Source organism: Lutjanus erythropterus, chromosome 9, assembly GCF_056507025.1.
Source record: "Lutjanus erythropterus isolate fLutEry1 chromosome 9, fLutEry1.hap2, whole genome shotgun sequence".
In the NCBI taxonomy this organism is placed as follows: Eukaryota; Metazoa; Chordata; class Actinopteri; order Lutjaniformes; family Lutjanidae; genus Lutjanus; species Lutjanus erythropterus.
The window spans coordinates 893,193-911,505 of record NC_139325.1 but is presented as its reverse complement, the minus strand read 5'-3'; the positions used below and the strand labels follow the sequence as shown (position 1 = coordinate 911,505).

Below are 18,313 nucleotides of genomic sequence, written 5' to 3'. Positions count from 1 at the left end.
GCTGTATCTCAAAAGTCTGGGAGGTTTTCATTCACTACAGCACTCAGTTACAGAGAGGGAGCATGGATTGACTCTCATCCTTCAATACACAATGCCCCTGGCCTGCCACTCAGTTAGCTATGCCCCCACTTGATTAAATGAAGCAGCAGCATTGTATTTATTAATAGAAGTTTCTGAAGTAAAATTAAGTGTAGCTGCAGATAGTATGTTCTAATCACAGCCTGAGCTGCTGGAACAGACTGGAAGGAGAGAGTTATGTATATGTATGAATGTATGGATATTAGGCTTGGGAGGTATCTAGGCATTACGCTATAACAGGGTTTGTAAAAATCTTGAGGGTATGATTTTTAATACTTGCATTGTGAATTAAGTTATCTGAAACACAGAAGTTGTAATTTCTTTATTGATGTAAAATAAAAATGTAAAATGAAATTAATTTTTTACAATAGGGAGCTTAGCCAACTGAAGAATTATTTGAAGGTTTGTTTGTCATTTCTGCTTTATAGCCTAGGTCTCCCAGGTAATTCATTAAAATATGACTACTTATGGAGACATTAAAATATTGGCACACAGAACTTTAATTTGAGATTTTTGCTTCCAACTACAAAAGCAGTCTATTAGTCACATGATACATCTGTAAATATCTCCGTTAAGCCAAATGATGTGCTGGTATCTGTGGCAACAAGTGTCATGGGGTCCTTCGATGGAATCTATGGAATAAAGGCACTTATTTCCTATATATTCATATGAGGATTTACATTCTCAGCTTATGCACGTGTAACAGCCCAATCATAATTGTCTTAATGCAACCAATATTGGTCCTTGAGAACAGTAAGTTCTCAAGTAAAAGCCAGTAATTTAAAATAGCACAATCTCAAATAGTATCTGGCACAAATAAGTCGACGGCTAATAAATGCTGGATAAACATTGACAGGAGGTTGAAGAGTAAACTCAGCATAATGTACATTTTCAGACTAATCCTCAATAAAACATAATCTGTTTTCATTCTTGAGTTTTCTCTAAAGCTCAACAATTGTTCACATTAAAAACCTGTATGGAAAGTTAGGGATTGTGCCTTTTGAGCTGGCCGAAGGCTTTTACCAGGAAATTGAAAATAAGCTCGGAAAACAAGGATATGTGCTACTACAATATGATAACATATACTTTCACAGGCAAAATTAGAGCTACTGCCATGTGTCTGATAAGCCTGTTGAGCTAAATAAAGGCCATTAGGTGATAATAGATGATTCCTTCCATTTCAATGTTTTTTTTACTTTTTTTTTGTAATAGAATTAAATCTGACTAAAGTGAAATATTTGACACAAGATCTGGAAGAACAAGAGACCACAGCACTGCTTTGTACAACTGTTCAAGTTTAGATGTTGTGACCACATGTATGAATCAACAGAATTGTATTGAATGATAGATTAGAATAAAACATATTGTGACTCCTCTAACGAATCAGCATTTCTAAAGATTATTCTCATATGGAAACCACCTGTGCTTTGGCCTACAAGTAGAAACAGTACTTCTGTGCACAAATGAGGACATTGAAGCTCAAAATGAGATTACAAACACACATACACAGTGCATTAATGCTCTCACTCCTCCTGTGTGTACAGCTGTTGGCAGCAGTCTTCGGGATTTAATTAGTTCCATTAATATGCAGAGATTAAGCTCTAATCCCACTGGCTGCTCTGGGAATCATCTCTATATACAGACTCCACATGTCATATGTGGTCACAGAGGTCACCAGGTCATGCTTGACAATGGTATATAATAAGATCATTTCAAACTGCACAGGCCATATCAGGTAATGTTGCTGGGGCCTGTTAGAAGTGTTAGACTGTGACATGTCTTTATCAGCAGGTCAGTGCAGTATGATTGTTTTTTGTTTGTTTATTTTTTTCATGATGATTTGGGCAAATGTAACGGTGTAATATGTCAATGCTAAAAATGACAAACATGCAATTCTGTATACCCATACAATATACTCTATTCTTTCCTTTGTGGTGTTGTACAGCTCCACTGTGCAACTTAGAAATTTTATATTGTGGCTCCATTTCTGTTATTATCCTGAAAACCATCTCTCAAACAATGCCAGTGGGCCACTTAGCCTCAGACAAATCATATAAATAAAGCATATAAATTGTTGATGGCCTTTTTACAAGCTTCTGGCGCAGGTTCTGAGGATGAGTGTGGTGAAAACGTAGGAAGCAAGCAGGTGGTTCCTTTCTGAAATCAAAGTATTTTAGAAAATGTTCTTTATATGCTGTTGTTTGTTGGAGGGGCAAAAACAAGATTAGTGAACAATGTAGGATCCATTACTGATTTAACCCCTGACTTGTCAGAAGTGGTAATGGAGAAGAGAATGAGTAGGAAGCTCAAGAGTGTTGTGCAAAATGAGGATCATCATCATAATGTTTTTAGTGAGCGGAGGAACTGACAGACTTGTGATGCCCGGGTGCTCCTCATAGAGATTCAGGAAATCCTTTGAACCTGCTGCAGTGAAGTTTTCAAACGAACATTGCTGCTGACTGTCGCTGTTGATGATGATGCTGATGACCTGATGCTGATGTTGAGGCTGATGTTGTTGACTGTCAATGTTTTCCACTAGAAAGGTGGATGTATTAGGTTTGTGGCAATGTTGGTATCTATGCATATTGTTGACATTAACCACTAACAGTTTCATTGACTGTTACTTTATTTTGCTGCTCTGCTCTCCACTTGTCTTGTGCAGCCCTGAGATGTGTCTGCTTTGTCATCTATGGTTTAGAACCATAAAATACTTGATTCTTCAGTGTTGTGATTATCCAATGAGCAGTTCTGCTCGTGAGTGATCTCCATTTTTATTTATTAGCTTAGTTTACTCAAGGTTACTCCATGTATCAAAGTATTGATATGTTTCAGTATTACATGTTTAAAAACAATACAGTACTAACATTTGATAAAATCGAAAGTGCAAAAAATATTACTATAATTGTCTACTTGCTCATTCAAGACCAAGAGTTCAGTTCAGTCTTTATTATTTTGTCCGAATTGTGGCTTGCAACGCAGCAAAACCAGACAGTCTTCAGTGACCTTTTTTTGATAAAGACAGTGCTTAGGACTAGGGCTGCAAAATTAATAGCAATTGCAGTACAATCACAATATGGCCAAGTGCAGTATCGAAATCACAGAATCAGAATTAATTTTTTTGAAAAAGGAAAAATGTATGAGAAGCATAATTATTATATTAAACAGCATTATAATACTGTAGTACTGAGGTACTGTAGTGCCGCATAAATGACCTGTCTGATTCTCCAGTTGAAAGATAACATGTTTGTTGGGTTCAGACCTCAATAAATATCTCATCATCACAATTTTAATAGTTTATTTTTTTTCAGTGAACACAAAAATTGTAATGCAAAACTGATCATTTCCACTAATCATATAGCATATCGCAAATGCAATTTCAGTCAAAATATCTTTCATATTTACTTTCACATTTGTTTTGTTTTAAAGTTATGTTTGGCAAATGTAGAGCTGCTGTCAGTCACTTAATCAATTAGTCAACCAGAAAATTAATCTGCAATGATTTTTATAATCAAACAACCATTTTTCTCATTTTTAAAGCAAAAATGTGAAACATTTGTTGATTTCAGCTTCTCAAATTTGTTGATTTTCTGCTTTTCTTTGTCATAAATGAGGATTTAGGACTGTTGGTTGGAAAAAAACATGACATTTGAAGATATCTGTGGGAAATTCTTGCAGGCGTTTTCCACAGTTTTCAACAAAAAGGTTAACAAATTAGAAAATAATCATCAATAAATGTTAGTTGCAGCCTTAGACAAATGTAGAAATCATCAAATTTAACCACTCACAGCCACATCTATCTGTGATGTGGTGTTGGAGATATTAATTATTGTGACATTTTACAATTAGTGTTAACCACTGCCTTGGAAAAGAATTCATATACTTTGGTTTAATTATTTTGGATTGTCTATAATGTAGACATCCAGCATTCTGATGCTGCCACATAGTAACCCTTATTTGTGATGGTCTGTCCTTCTGTCCTGTTTCCTGCACTGTATGTTTTCCCTTTCTACATGCCCCTAATGTGACTTTGTTGTTTCAGAGCCCTGGAGACCAACAAATACAACCACATCACAGCCACATACTACCTGCTAGCAGAGAGGATCCTGAGAGAGAAGCAGGAGAAGGAGGTCCAGACTCGTTCGTCCAGCCCCAGCAACATCAAGGCACAGTTCAGGTAAAGAAACAGTACAATCCTGCAGGAACACTGTCAGAGCAATAGCCTGACAAGATGCAGTGACACAGCAAACATGATCACAACAGCTAATATTTGAGCGAAAGGAGAATCCTTTGCAATAATAATAACCTTTTTTATGTTTTTAAATAATGAGCTAGTGAAGAGCATGAGTAAGAAATATCAGCGCTTATCATCATAATGACTATCTGAGTCATAGTATGAGCCGAGAAGAGAGTAATTGACCTATCTGGCTTCACCGCCTCACACTGTAGGCCGCTCTGGCTCCACTGTGCAGAGCTCAGCCACACTTACTTAAGACTTGGTTACATCTCCAAAGGGTTCATTTCCATTTCTGGGTTCACTGGGCCTCACCTGCTGGGCTCAGGGGAGCTGGAGCAGAGGTAATAGTCTGAACTATCAGTAGTTTTTTAACAGTATTTTCAATCTGTGCCTTAGTCTCTTCGATTTTCCATCATCATTCTAAGTCATTGTAATGTTTGAGAAAGTCTAATTAAAAAAAAACTCACAACATTGTGTAAAATTAAAACACAATGCAGCATGACTTCAGGTCCTCAACAGTCCAAGGTCTCCATTGTTGCATTTTGCTCTTCATAATGCACCACACATTGTCAATGGGAGACAGGTCAGGTCGCAAAAAATAGTTTAGACTGTCTTAATTTATTGATAAGTCTGCTGCAAGTTGGACCATTTCCTAAAGAAAGACTTAAATATAAGCCAAAAGAACTTAGACACCTTACCCCGAGTCAACTGATCAGTAGCACCCAATAACAAAAAAAGAGGAGAACGGGTCTAATAAATTGTGGTTTGCTAACATTTTTATGGAGAGAGCAATGAATTCTTGTACCATATTTTTATATACTTTTGAACATCTTTGATGCTCATCTCAATGGTGGGACTAACACTGTCCTTGTAACGATTGAATTCCTCCAAAAGACACTGAATTTCTGCTGGGGTAAACAGAGCTGAGTGGTTGGACACAGTCACTCTGTTGGACATTATTTTTTATTCTGGGAAAAGGTCTTAATTTACCCAGAATTCATTGTGGCATAATCCTGCTTAAGAGAGTCAAGAACTAAATTGCTATGTGCAACAGATAAATTTAGACATCTATCAGAAGCCTGACGGTCTGTTATAGACAAAATCTATCTTTGTAAAACTGGCCCCTGACTGCAGGCAGAGCAGTCTAAAGTCAACTTTAACTCAGATTTGATGCATATGGTGGTGTGTTCCTTATGCTATGACAGTTTTCCTAAAGTTAGATGAAAAAGATAGCAATATACCTTGCTTACAGTACAGTATCACAATATATTGCAGTGTATTGAATTGTAACCCCTGTATCGTGATACGTATTTAATCACCAGATTCTTACCCTACATACAACCCTACAAGTTAGCATTGGTTACAATCTTGATGGTTCTTTTCCTTAGCCCAGAGGATGCAACATCCATGATTTCCAAAATCTAAAATGTGGGCTTATCAGACCACAGCACACTTTTCCACTTTCCATCAGTCACTATTTATGTTTTACACAGTCCCAGCTTTTTGGGAATTGGGGTTTGTACATTCCTCTCTTTTACGGGTGAGGTAAGGGATAAAAGTTCCACTTCAGTCCGTCAACATAATCATAAAAGCTAAGAAAACATATCGTACTTTATCCCTTTAGCTGTCTAAGAATTTCCTCACTGCTTCCTCGCCAACATTGTTCCTCCGAGAGGGAAGAGGAGACCTGGATTGTGCACAGTTATAAAAGGAAGTGCCGCAGAGGAGAGGAACAAATAAGGAAGAGCGGAGTGAGGAGGCTTCAGTGGGGACAGCTGTGGTGGTGAAACACTGGCACGGCTCCCTCCACATTCCTCCCTCTCCACAGAGGTTGCTTTAAGTCCAAGAAATTCTTTAATAAGCCAATTTAAAGCATGAAGGCAACCATTTTTTATATCTGGGGTTTATTTTTACAGCATCTCTATTCATGATACCATTCAAAAATAGAAACACATGAGTGTTAGTCTGTGTTGGGTCATACAGATATTAAGAGTACTTGGTGATGGCAACACAAGTGCTCCTCATCTCAGACACAAGACAAAACATAAGAGGAAACATGAGTCATCACATTTTCCACAGGCAGTATGTACATAGCAACAGAGACCTGCACAAACACCATAATAGGCCTCTATAGTGGGTACCTGCATCATCCTGTGAGCTGAGAATATTTCTGATTTGTAAAGAATTGAAGGGTATGATTATAACCACCTCCTCTATCCACATGCTTAACAAAGTGCCAGGTATGATGGTGCTTCTTTATCCTTCTTCGTGCTCCCTCAGTAGCTGCAGTCTACTAGCCAGTGAAATGAATATTTAGCCTCCTGTGCTGTGATCCCCGTCCAAAAGATAGTGACTAATGTGTTTAAGGGAGACCTCTGCTGATTGGCTCAGGCTGACCCACATACCAGGGGCTGTTCCACTGCCAGGCCTACTACTACACACACACACAGACAATTACATGTACAGTAACACACCCACATCCTCAAAACTGGATTCTGAATCAGTTACTTAAACAATGCTTAAAGACAAAGTGTCTCTTACTGTGGGTGAGGCCCTTAGTAGATAGATTACAATACAACTGCTGTGTCCAAGATAAGTAGGCTGAATGTGAACTTGTCTCTTTTGGCCTTCGTTAAAGGGATAGGTCAGATCATTTGACGTGGGGTTGTTTGAGTTACTGTGGATAGTCAGTGGCATTACCTACAGTAGATGGCTGCTGGCACACCACCAATTAGGAGAAGCAGACAGGAGTACCAGCACAGAGGTTAAGCAATGAACTGCTGTCCACAGGATCGGCTGCAAATGTATTTTAGCCATCTAAAAAAATCAGTGTAAACAAGTGCATGCTGTATTTAGAATATTTTGAACACTATACTTCAGACAGCCTTTTTATGATGAGAAACTGAAACCAAATATCACTCTCTCCAAAAGGACCGAACTCTGCAGGAGAAATCAGTCATTTATGGGAGTTGCTGGTCTACTGCAGGCTTGATTGTTCAGTTTATTTGTGTCATTGTGTGTTTAAAAGGGTAGCTCAGATTCACCAAAGTCACATAAAACACAAACAAATTAACCAAATGCCCCAAATGATTGATTCCTAATTAATTTTTTAGTGTCTAACATACAGCTTTATCTGAAGGTTTCATGGTTTTGCAGTTGGACCAAAAGCTGCAGTATTTCCGAACAGGGCCTTGTAGATTGTTTGTAGTGCAAATCTCCCTGTGGCCAAGTTCTCTGCCATCATTAACGAACCAATATTATCAATGCAAACTGTATAAATATATATATATGTGTGTATATATATATATATGTGTGTATATATATATATATATATACATATATATTTATATATTTATATATATATACATATATATACATATATATACATATATATATATATATATATATATATATATATATATATACATATATATATATATATATATATATATATATATATATATATACATATATATATATATATATATATATATATATATATATATATATAATTTTGGACAGGTATGTTTATTGTTAAACTGTTAAATAATCTGTCTCTATTAAGATAAGATAAACCTTTTTTAAACTCCCAGAGGGAAATTCTGGAGTCATAGCAGCAACAGTGAGAATGAGAATGAAACAGGTAAGGAACAATTAAAGAGTACAAGAATAATACAATAAGTAAAATAGAATAATACTAATAATACAAATAAGAATATAAACAATAAGGGCAAAGTAAGGTAAGGTAAGGATAACTGGTAAAGTAAGTAAGGTAAAACTCTGAGCAGGCCATGGAAATCTACACTGGATCTTGAATGTGTGACTTGTGAGCCAGAATACGTTCAGGATTATATATCTTGACCACTTTTGAGGGATCATTGCATGTAGTCAAATAGCGATGTATTTAAGTTCATTTAGAAACAGTTTCTGCACTACATAGTTTGTCTAGTTGAACTAAAAAAAAGCATTTTTCAACTGTAAAAATTTCCTGTTCATTGGATATATTGGTCCTAATTTGTTAACAACGAAATATAAAGAATTGGTTTATATTATGCATAAACCAATTCAAACATTGACCAATTCATAGATGTCATATGATATTTAAACTGTCAAATACTGTAACATGCAGTAGAAACCCAACATATCATTCTCATATCTTTCATCCTACTAGTAGAGCTCCTTTGTCACACAGACCGGTTAGTGGTGTTAGAAAATTGTCCCAGCAGGAGGACTAATGTCTCCTCAGTGCTTACCCTCCTCTCCCCTGATTAAAAAGCCTCAACAGAACCAGCAGATATTCACTGTTCATTAAAAAAAATAAGACAAAATACATTGTTGGTGCAGATGTGATGGTAACCATAGTAACTGTCTGCACCACAACACACGTCCTGTCACCTGTGTGTGAGGTGGCGAGGAAGTGGTGACTGCTCAAGACTTAAGTTCAAACAGTAAATAGAGGCGTTGTCACACACAAGGTTATGTAATTAGCGAAGGCAAGTGATGATTTGTACACTGACACACTTTGTCTCAGTGTTGTTTAGAGAAGCGCTGCTGGCTCTCACTACACAGGATGACACCATCTTCCACATTAGCTCGAGCATGATGATATTCAGCTTTTTTTTCCAGCGGCTGACATTCACAGCTCTCTGTCCCCATGCGATGCCGACTAATCTGCTCCACAAACTCTGCTCCTGCTGTCTTCAGGTCGAGACAGACAGACTGTGTTTAATTGGTGCATCATTCAGTGTCAGTGAATGGAGGAGCTGACAATGAAAACAAATACACAGTGTAGCCTTTGTGTTGCAGCACTATTAAACAATGACAAACACTGAATATCGCAGAGCCCACACATAAATGACCTGCAAGCACTTCTGTTGGGCTGATTAAGCAAAGAGTCCTGGTTTCCAGTAAACAGAGTAGAGTTCAGTGAGGATGTGATGTTACTCGTCTCACTGTGATCTGAAACAGTGTGGTACGATATTTGCATGTTTCAGTGGAACAACTTATATACAGCATCTTTGAAGTTGTGTGTTATCTCCCTCTCCTCTCTACTCCCTTGCAGATTGTCTATATTTGTCTGTATGATCTCTTCTAAAACTCAGAGGAAAGATTTTTACTAGCTGATAACTTTGCAAGTCACTTTAAACTCTCCTGCCAAAGCAAACAGAGGCCTTTTAATCATCAAAAATGGAAAAAAACTTAAAAGTGGATAAAATATTAAACTCCGAGTTGAATCCCTTCTGTCTTCTCTCTGCAGGCAGTCGTGGCCCACCAGAGTGGACATGCACCAGGACATAGAGGACAGCCTGGCAGCATCCTCCATCTCCCATGCTGGAGGCCCTCAGTCCCCGGCCCGCAGCGCAGAGAACCTGCTCAACGGACATCGATCCAAAGGCTTGCTGGAGCTGGGCAGACGAGAAGAGACGACGGTGACAGACTCTCCAGGATTGGCAGCACAGGTACCCTCATCTTCGTCACACAGAGAAGAAAAAGGTTTGGCTCGGTTTGTCTTTTTTTTTTAGGACACGTGCATTCAGGCATGGTAAGGGCTCGGTTGGTGCTCAGTTTTATGATACCAGTACCTTGACTTCGAAACCGGTTCCATAACATTACTTTTCTCTATAGCAATTTTATCAAATTAATTTTAATGAAAAGAAAATTACATTTTGGTACAATTTCTCGCTTCAAAGGAGGAATCTGAAGACCGGAGAGCAGCTGGAAAAACTGCACACTTTACTCAACCTGGATAACTGGGCTAAAATGAAGAAACTGATGGAATATCTGAGCGGGACTGGTCTATAAAAAATATAGATAACTGTCAGGAAGAACAGTTGGAACAAACAGCAGTCTGCCTAATCCAAAAAAGAAGAAGGGAACAACTGCATGAGTCGAGTTTGCGGTACTCAGAAATAGTGGAAGAGTGAGACCTCTTACCTCCTCTGTGTCTAAGAGCAGCTAGTCAAGATCTGACAACCATCCACTGTGTCAACTTCAAGTGTTTCTCCACTTTTACCATGGTCTTCAGTCTGAAAGCAGCACCATGCTTGCTGTCAGAAAAGCCCTCCACCTCAGCTCAAGGTTATCAATGCTCCGGGGAATCCATCCTGCAGGATGATGTGGTGAACAGACTTGCAGATCAGCTGACAGGTTAGCTGCAGTGGGTAGCTAACAAGCAGCACAAAGTTATCTGTGCAGATAAACAGCTGCTGGGAAAAAGAAAAAAAATCCCAGACTCTGGGTGTAAAGTTAATGTAGTGTTTCTCTTGCATACCTCTATAACATATAACGTTACATGGTCAATCACCTACATTAATAGAAGTAAAGGATGCTGTGTGCTCAATAGCTCACTGGCGCTGATGAGATCTGCAGCTTATGTATTGAAATTTGGTACTGAATGACAAGGCATTTTTCAATACTGTGTACCATAAAAGTGTCAGTGTTCAGTTCCCAGCCCAATGCACGATTTTGAGTTTCTGAACATAAAGGATACTTAACATCCTTTTAATTCATTTTAATGTATGTGGCCACTGTTTCGTCTCATTCCAGGGAGCCTGTGCTGCCACCTCAGGCCCCACTCCTGGGTCTGGTTCTGGGACCACCAGGGCACCCACACCATCCACCTCAGCAGCAGCAGCAGCCAAGCAGCGAACCTGCTTATTCAGGTCTGACACACGTGGATTCAGTTTTCACAAGTCAATTTTTTTTTTGTATTGGTTTTTACGAAATATTCACCTCCATCATCACTGAAGGAAAAAGTAAAGTAAATGATAAAATGTGTGGAACCAGAGTCAATATCAAAAATGTAATTTTTCAAGTTCCTCCTTGTCCTGGCTGTCAGATGTAAATATTTGCCACTTTTCTCTGTTTTATGTCATGTAAACTGAATATCTTTGAGATTTTTGGCTTTTATTCTGACAAAATGCATTTTAAAGACGTCACCTTAGAAACTCTGATTGTTACTTTTTAGTTTTCTGTCATTTCATAGACCAAACAATCAATTGACAAAATAATAGGAAGATTGATTGATAACAGAGATAATTGTTAGTTGCAGCCCTTCTTGAAATAATAAAAACAATCTAGTGGAGTGTTGCTATGTGATCCTCTTCTAATCTGGTAAAGTCAAATCAATCATGCTTTTGTTTTTTTTTTGTTTTTTGTGTGGTTTTTTTAGGGTGGAGGAGGATGAGGAGGAGGAGGAAGAGCAGGATCCGTCTCCCCTCCCGACCCAGGTGATCCTGCGCCGGAAGCCCCCCTCCATCACCAACCGCCTCACCTCCAGGAAGAGTGCCCCTGTGCTCAACCAGATCTTCGAGGAGGAGGGCGAGTCAGACGACGACTTTGACATGGACGAGGGCCTGCCGCCCAAACTCAGCCGCCTGAAGATGAACATGGCCGGGAACGCTGCCAGCATGAGCTCGGGGACTGGCTCTGCCTCGTCCCCGGGCTCCACGCAGAAGCGCTACCACCGACGCAAGAGCCAGGGGAGGGGGTCGTCGTGTTCGAGCTCCGAGACGAGCGACGACGACTCGGAGAGCCACAGGAGGCGTCTGGACAAAGACTCGGGCTTCGGTTACGGCTGGAACAGAAGGGACAGCAGCGAGGGGCCACCCGGCAGCTCGGGGGGCAACGGGGGAGGCAGCAGCTCGGGCCAGAGTAAACCTCCTGGAGAGGGAGGGGGCACCTCTGGCCCGGACAGGGGGAGTCCTCCTGGAGGGGGTGGGAATGGAGGAGGAGGTGATGGCGGCGGTGGAGGTGGGGGTGGAGGAGGAGGAGGAGGGGGCAACAAAGGACAGGACTCCTCCTCCAGTTGTTGTAACAACAGTAGCACTACTAACCCCACCCTCTCCTCGCTGCCCCGCTCCTCCCGCACCGCCAGCCGCAGCACTGACCTGGTGGAAAGCCTGAAGCTCATGAGCCTGTGCCTCAGCTCCCAGCTGCAGCACCACCGCGGCGGGCGGGGGGGTCGAGGAGGAGGAGGAGGAGGAGGAGGAGGGGGGAAGTTCATCATAGACCCTCGCAGCCTCTCAGGAGGGAGCGTGAAAATCCAGGAGAAATCCGCCTGGAGGATGTGCATCGGCTCCACCGGGAGCCTGGACACCATCACCCTCCCCACCACCGCCACCACCACCCTGCCTCGCACCCACGCCGCGCAGCAGCACCACCACCACCGCAAAACGGCGCCGCATGGGCCCCCCAACCTGCAGGCGGGGCCGGGCGGCAGGGACACTCACAGCAACCTGAGCACTTTGAAAAACGGCGTGCTCCAACTACCTCTGTGTGAGAAGACCATCTCCGTCAACATCCAGCGGGGCGGAGGCTCCCGGGATGGCCTGCTTTGTACCTCAGCTCCCGCCAGCTGCTGCCAGGTCATCTGAAGCCCCCCCAACACTCTGTGGACCATCAGCCCTCACCCACAACCAGCTGAACACCAATCCCCACCCTCCATGTTCACCTCTCCACCTGATCTCTCAGTCCCCTCACACTCCTCCTCCTCCTCCTCCTCCTCCTCCTCCTCCTCCTCCTCACTCTGTCTTGTGTTTAGTTGTAGCAGATAGCTGACCTCACATCAGCTCACCATCAACACACCTGCCTTCTGCCCTCAGCACTGCTGGGCTCCACCTCACCTCCACCTCACTGTCACTCTGCTTCCTGTTCATATATGTTAGGTGTACGTTGTTGTTTTTATTATTTATTTGTGTGCTTAGTTTTTCATTTCATCCTTGTGTTCATGTCCCAGCTGCTCTTCAGATCAGTGGAGCTAATACTTTCTTACAGTCTTAACAACAATATCCTGATGTGGCAACATGAGAGGTTGGATTTGATAACAGTTGGACATGGAAAACATGGTGGTAGAAGAACATTTTTTTAAAACTACAACAGAGTACTGTAGGAAAAAAAGCCCAAAAATCCAAATATTTTGAGAAACATTTTGTAATGTTATGAGCATAATGTCAAAAATTATGTGCTACACTAGTAATTTGATCAGACAAAAGTCTTTATCGTGTAAAAGTACATTAGTAATTTAAAAGAAATTACAGAAATCTTTGAATAATTTGAGATAAAGTTGTAATTTTCCCAAAACTTGTGGTTAAATCAGAATTTTACAAGAAAAAGTTCAAACTCTTCTCTTAATATGGCGACTTTCTTATAAAATTATGACTTTAATCCACTAATGATTTTTATCTTAAATAAAGTAAAATTATGACTTAAAAGGATAGTTTAGATTTTTTGAAGTGGGGTTGTAATTAGGTATCCACAGTCAGTAGATGTTGGTGGCAGTAAACATGATATCAGTACCAGCAGTGTTGCTGTAGACAGGGTCAGCAGGAAACCTGTGTTTGCTATATTCAGATGTTTTTCATCACTTTACTTTGCCCATTCTGCAGGGAAACTGTCTTTATGGAAGCAAAATATTGCTTTCTGCAAACCAACCAAACTCCATACGCAAAATCAGTAATTTTACCTTGCAGAACAAGGGAGCTGTTGCTCTCCTGCTGCCTCAATCTGTTAGTTTGTGTTCTTGTTGCAATTTCAGTGCATCCCAACTATCCTTTCAAAACACTGAAGTCATACAATAACGAAAAAAAAACTTACCAAACATGGCAGTGTGAGACCAGCAAGTCTTATGTTCTGTGAGGTGAAATTACAGTTTTTGCCAAAGGGGTCTGTTGGGAGAGATATTTGGTGGCTAAAATACATTTTGCTGCTGATCCTGTCTACAGCAGTACATTGCTTAGCTTCCTACACCAGTACTAATGTTTGTCAACTGCCTGCAGATAGTCATAACACATGAACAAATTATGACCTTTTTTCTAAGCTTGATTTAGTCCTCTAATTTTATATAAAAATATTTTTCATTTACAACTTTATTCTCAACACACAAAATGTTTTCCTCAAAATATGACATTTTTATTCTTGAAATATCAGATGTTTTTTTTGTTGTTGTTGTTGTTTTTAGCCCTGATACTGTGTCACACTTGGTAATAGGTGGTTGAAGAGCAGACTAGTTGAAAGTACCAGCACTTGAAAAGAGTAGTTCCAGTGCTGGACTGTAGCAAGCAGCTGACAGGAGGAGGACAGAGTAACTCACCATGGTAACACAGAAACACTCCTGCTAACAACATCCTTCCCTCCCTCCCTCCTCCCTCCATCTCTAACCTTTGCTCCCCTCTGAATGTTAGCTAGCAGCTGGATTACATGTACATGACTCCATGCAGGTGATCTTTGACCTCTTCTGTCAAGGTTTTTATTTTGACTCCAGTCTGGACTCCATATTGCACTCAGACAATCTGTTTTACGTTGTTTTAAAAACTTATTTATACTAGAATAAATCAAGCTCCATTTATTCATGACAACCGCAACATATTATCTGTCCGAACCCCTTTAAATCTGGACAAGTGTCTCTTTATGGAGGCAACACAGTTTTAGTTTATTCAACGGGACAGTAAGAGAAAAGCTGGTGGTTTGTTGAAGCGTGTGCACTCCTCTGTGGCAGCAAACAGCTGATGATCCTGATACTGTAGCAAGAAGATGCTGATCACCAACATGTGTGGAAATGTTACTGCTGACCATGTATTTAAAATGAGCTGTTCTTATTTTTTTAATTCATATTTCACTGTGTTGCTGTAGTTGCTGGTAGAGAACATTAGTTGTGTCCGGCTCTCTGTGGAAACACAAACACTACCAACAATACACAAGTAGTCTGTTCTGTTTTGACCTCTGCTGGCTTCTTGCAGTCCCACCTGCACCCACACGTCACCCAAAGCTTACTGAACGCGTGGGTGCAGCGCGTGGACTCGTGTATCGAGTTTGTATATACAGTACGTTGAAAAGTAAAGTTTATTTTTAAAACTTGTACATTGTTTTTTTTTTTTGTTTGTTTTTTTTTTTTTTTTAGCGATCTGCTGTTTGAAAATGTCGACATGACAGGGGCTTGTGTGAAGTCTCATTGGTTAGGAGTGAGTGTGTGTGCACCGGGTAAATCAGTAGGACTTCACATGTGCAGGAGGAAAAGCTCCTGATGTTCAGCTTTAAAGGCACAATGAGTAGGATTTTCCTCAATACAAAAACAATGTATAGACTCATAGAAATAAAAATAATCCCTCCAAATCATCACTTGGTTGTCAGCCTTTGAGCAGTAGGTGTGTAGTCCCCCGTCAGTAACAGTGTGCAGGGAGTGAGGCCGGGACTCTGCTGCACAGTTAATAGAAATATTAACAAAATTGTTGGCCAAGTGCAATATCCAAATTGCAGAAGCTGCAGTTTTTTGATAAAGGCAAAAATGTGTGACAGACCAGGATTATAATGACGTTCTATAACACTGCCAAGATGCCCTGACCTATAAATCATGTCCTACAGATGAAAGAAAACACGTTTGTTTGGCACAAACCCAACAAATGTCACATCGTCATGATTTTGATTTTTTTTTTTTATAAAGTGAAAATGAAGATTGTGATGCAACAATGATCATTCTGACTAATGGTGAATCATATCACACTGGTAATAGCTGTCAAAATAATTGCAGTCCAGTTCTTTTTTTAACCATATTGTACAGTCTTAATAAAAACATAGCAGCCAGAGGTCAGATCATAATCATGAATTCAAGATGAATCTACAAAAATAGTTGACACGCCGCAGAAAAATGCAAACACACTGAAGCGAAATGCCAAGCGGAAAAAGTTGCCTGCTTTAAATTGGATAGGTAGATGCTGTTGGTTAGCTCGCTTAGTTTTGTCTTTCTCATTACAACAAATCTAACTTGGTAACTAAGTCCTACTATCAACCAACACAAATAGCTCTCTGTTTTTGATGTGTGTAGTGTATAACTTGAGGTTCGAATCATACTGGGTCTAACACGCAAGCCACTGAAAGCAACAACCCTTCCAAAACAACTTAAGTTGATCATACATCGGGCTTTGATCTGGAAACCTTAGTCAGGGGGCCTCTGGCGTCTTTGAGCCGGGGAGGAGGAACCTTAGGAGAACTTGTTGTGTTTAGATAAGCTAAGGCAAATCAGCCTTATTCATCACATACATAGTTTAGTGTGTAAAGTGAAACGCCTCTGCATTTCAGCCATCCTGAGTATTCATGGCACAACAGACAAATCCTACTCATTTTGCCTTTAAAGGCCAAGAGATGAACAAATGAAAGACAGGAAAGGGGAAATGGGGAAATCCTTTAAGGGCATTGGCAATAAGCTATACCGTGTGTTGCAGCTATCTGTACAGAAACATTTTCATTAGTTTCATTTTTTAAATTCCAAACTTGTGCTGCCTTACAACGGCCACATTGGACTGAAAAGGAAAAAAAAAGGAAAAAGCTGTTTTAAATATTTTTATTTCTCTTTGGTTGTTGTCGGAGTTTTCTTTTAAAAAAAAACAAATGTACATAGAGTTGTAAATATGGTGCTCTTTATCTAGAACAGCAGAGTGAACCCTTTGGTGCATAGCTGTACAGTAATCTAGCCTTATGATAATAGTAATACTGTATGGGTGTCTCAGCTAAAAATAAAGCCGTGTGAGAAAAATGACACGATTCTATTCATACTGTCAGGTCTCTTTGACTGTTGTCTTACTCAGCTGTATCCAGGTGAATGACGTGCATGTGTTTCAATGTTTGACATTCAATCACACAGAGGAGAGAATCGGCCACAGAATTGTTACTGGACCAAAAAAGAAAAAAAAACAACAACAGAAGAAGAAGTCAAAGGGAAAAAAAGATGAGTTGAACTGACAGAGATATTCAGTGTATTATTCTGTAGTTGATACCTGTTGTCAGAAGTTACATATAGCTATGGTAATATCCAAAAATAAAATGTGGAATACTGTCTCATACGTGTGGATTTCTGGGTCTTTCTTGTTTGATTTTTATCAAACTGGGTGCTGAAATTCTCCCCTATGACTGAAGTAAAGTGCAGGAAGATCTTAAACCTGATTTTAGCCACATTAGCAGTTGATGTGTTCACTTTGAGCCAGACTTACATATCTACCTATATCAACTATTAGATGGACCGTTATGAAGTTTGGTCCTCCTGATGTCCCCCTCTGATAATGTTGGTGATCCTTGAATTCACTTAGCACCACCATCTGGTCAAAATTGTAATTCGTCCAATACTTTGGATTGTAATCAAATACCTACAAATCTAACAACTTTCCCTTCAGTCACAGATAAACGCCAGTCTTGTTCAGAATGACAACCCAAATCTTTTTTTTGGCAAATGCAGATTATATCCAGATTGATTTTAGAATGTCTGTGATGAGTGTACAAAGTGGATCCAAGACGCATAGGCTTTGTTCAGTCTGCAGACAAATCAGATCTCTAAGGCAGACTGTTCACACTGTTACTTACAAGTGATCAGATCACATTTGTGCGTCTTGACATCACCAACATATCTGCATGTACTACTCTGGTAACCATGAAGGCATCAGTAACTGCGTGTGCTGGTGAGGTGGCTTTCCAACATGAAAGCATGAGAAATGGAGGTTCAAATAAAGTTGCAGCGCAGAACTGTCACATAGGACAAATTGTGTGTTGTCCTCCATATTGATGTGCTACTAGAAGCATGGATTCTGCTCAAGCACAAAACACAGACATCACTTTATAAAGTTGATAAAACTGACATGTTAGCTAGCATGAGCTACATCAGAATTTATTTTGAGTCATGTCCACCTGATGAATGGTCAATATTCATGCTCTTTTAGCTGTTTTGATCAATAACTCCTGAGAAAAATATCTGGCTCTTCAAATGCGCCACTATGTTCACCAGCTAGTTCTGTCTGCTGTTTGGTACTGAGCAGTAATGAGTGACTTCATCAGAGCTTTTTTCTGCTGAAAACTAACTGCCTGCTAAAAGAGAGGGGAGACTTAACCAAAACAACAAGCTGGAGGATGCTAAAATGCTACATAGAGCAGAGGGGAGCTGCAGAGTTGGGCAACAGATTTCTTCACTACACGACGCTGCAGCTTGAAATCATTAGATTCATCTTGGAACAGAATGATTAA

The 18,313-nt window shown here is 40.1% G+C and overlaps 1 protein-coding gene across 1 annotated transcript in view; it reads left to right on the top strand.

The window, feature by feature from the left end:
- snrka (SNF related kinase a) overlaps positions 1-13,412 on the top strand; it is an 82,898-nt gene extending 69,486 nt beyond the window's left edge. Inside the window, exons 5-8 of the mRNA XM_084725891.1 lie at positions 4,118-4,252; positions 9,570-9,771; positions 10,859-10,974; positions 11,484-13,412. Coding sequence (XP_084582017.1) covers positions 4,118-4,252; positions 9,570-9,771; positions 10,859-10,974; positions 11,484-12,687 — 1,657 coding nt within the window. The 3' untranslated portion in view covers positions 12,688-13,412. The remainder of the gene's footprint in view (positions 1-4,117; positions 4,253-9,569; positions 9,772-10,858; positions 10,975-11,483) is intronic.
- Positions 13,413-18,313: the final 4,901 nt, after the last annotated feature.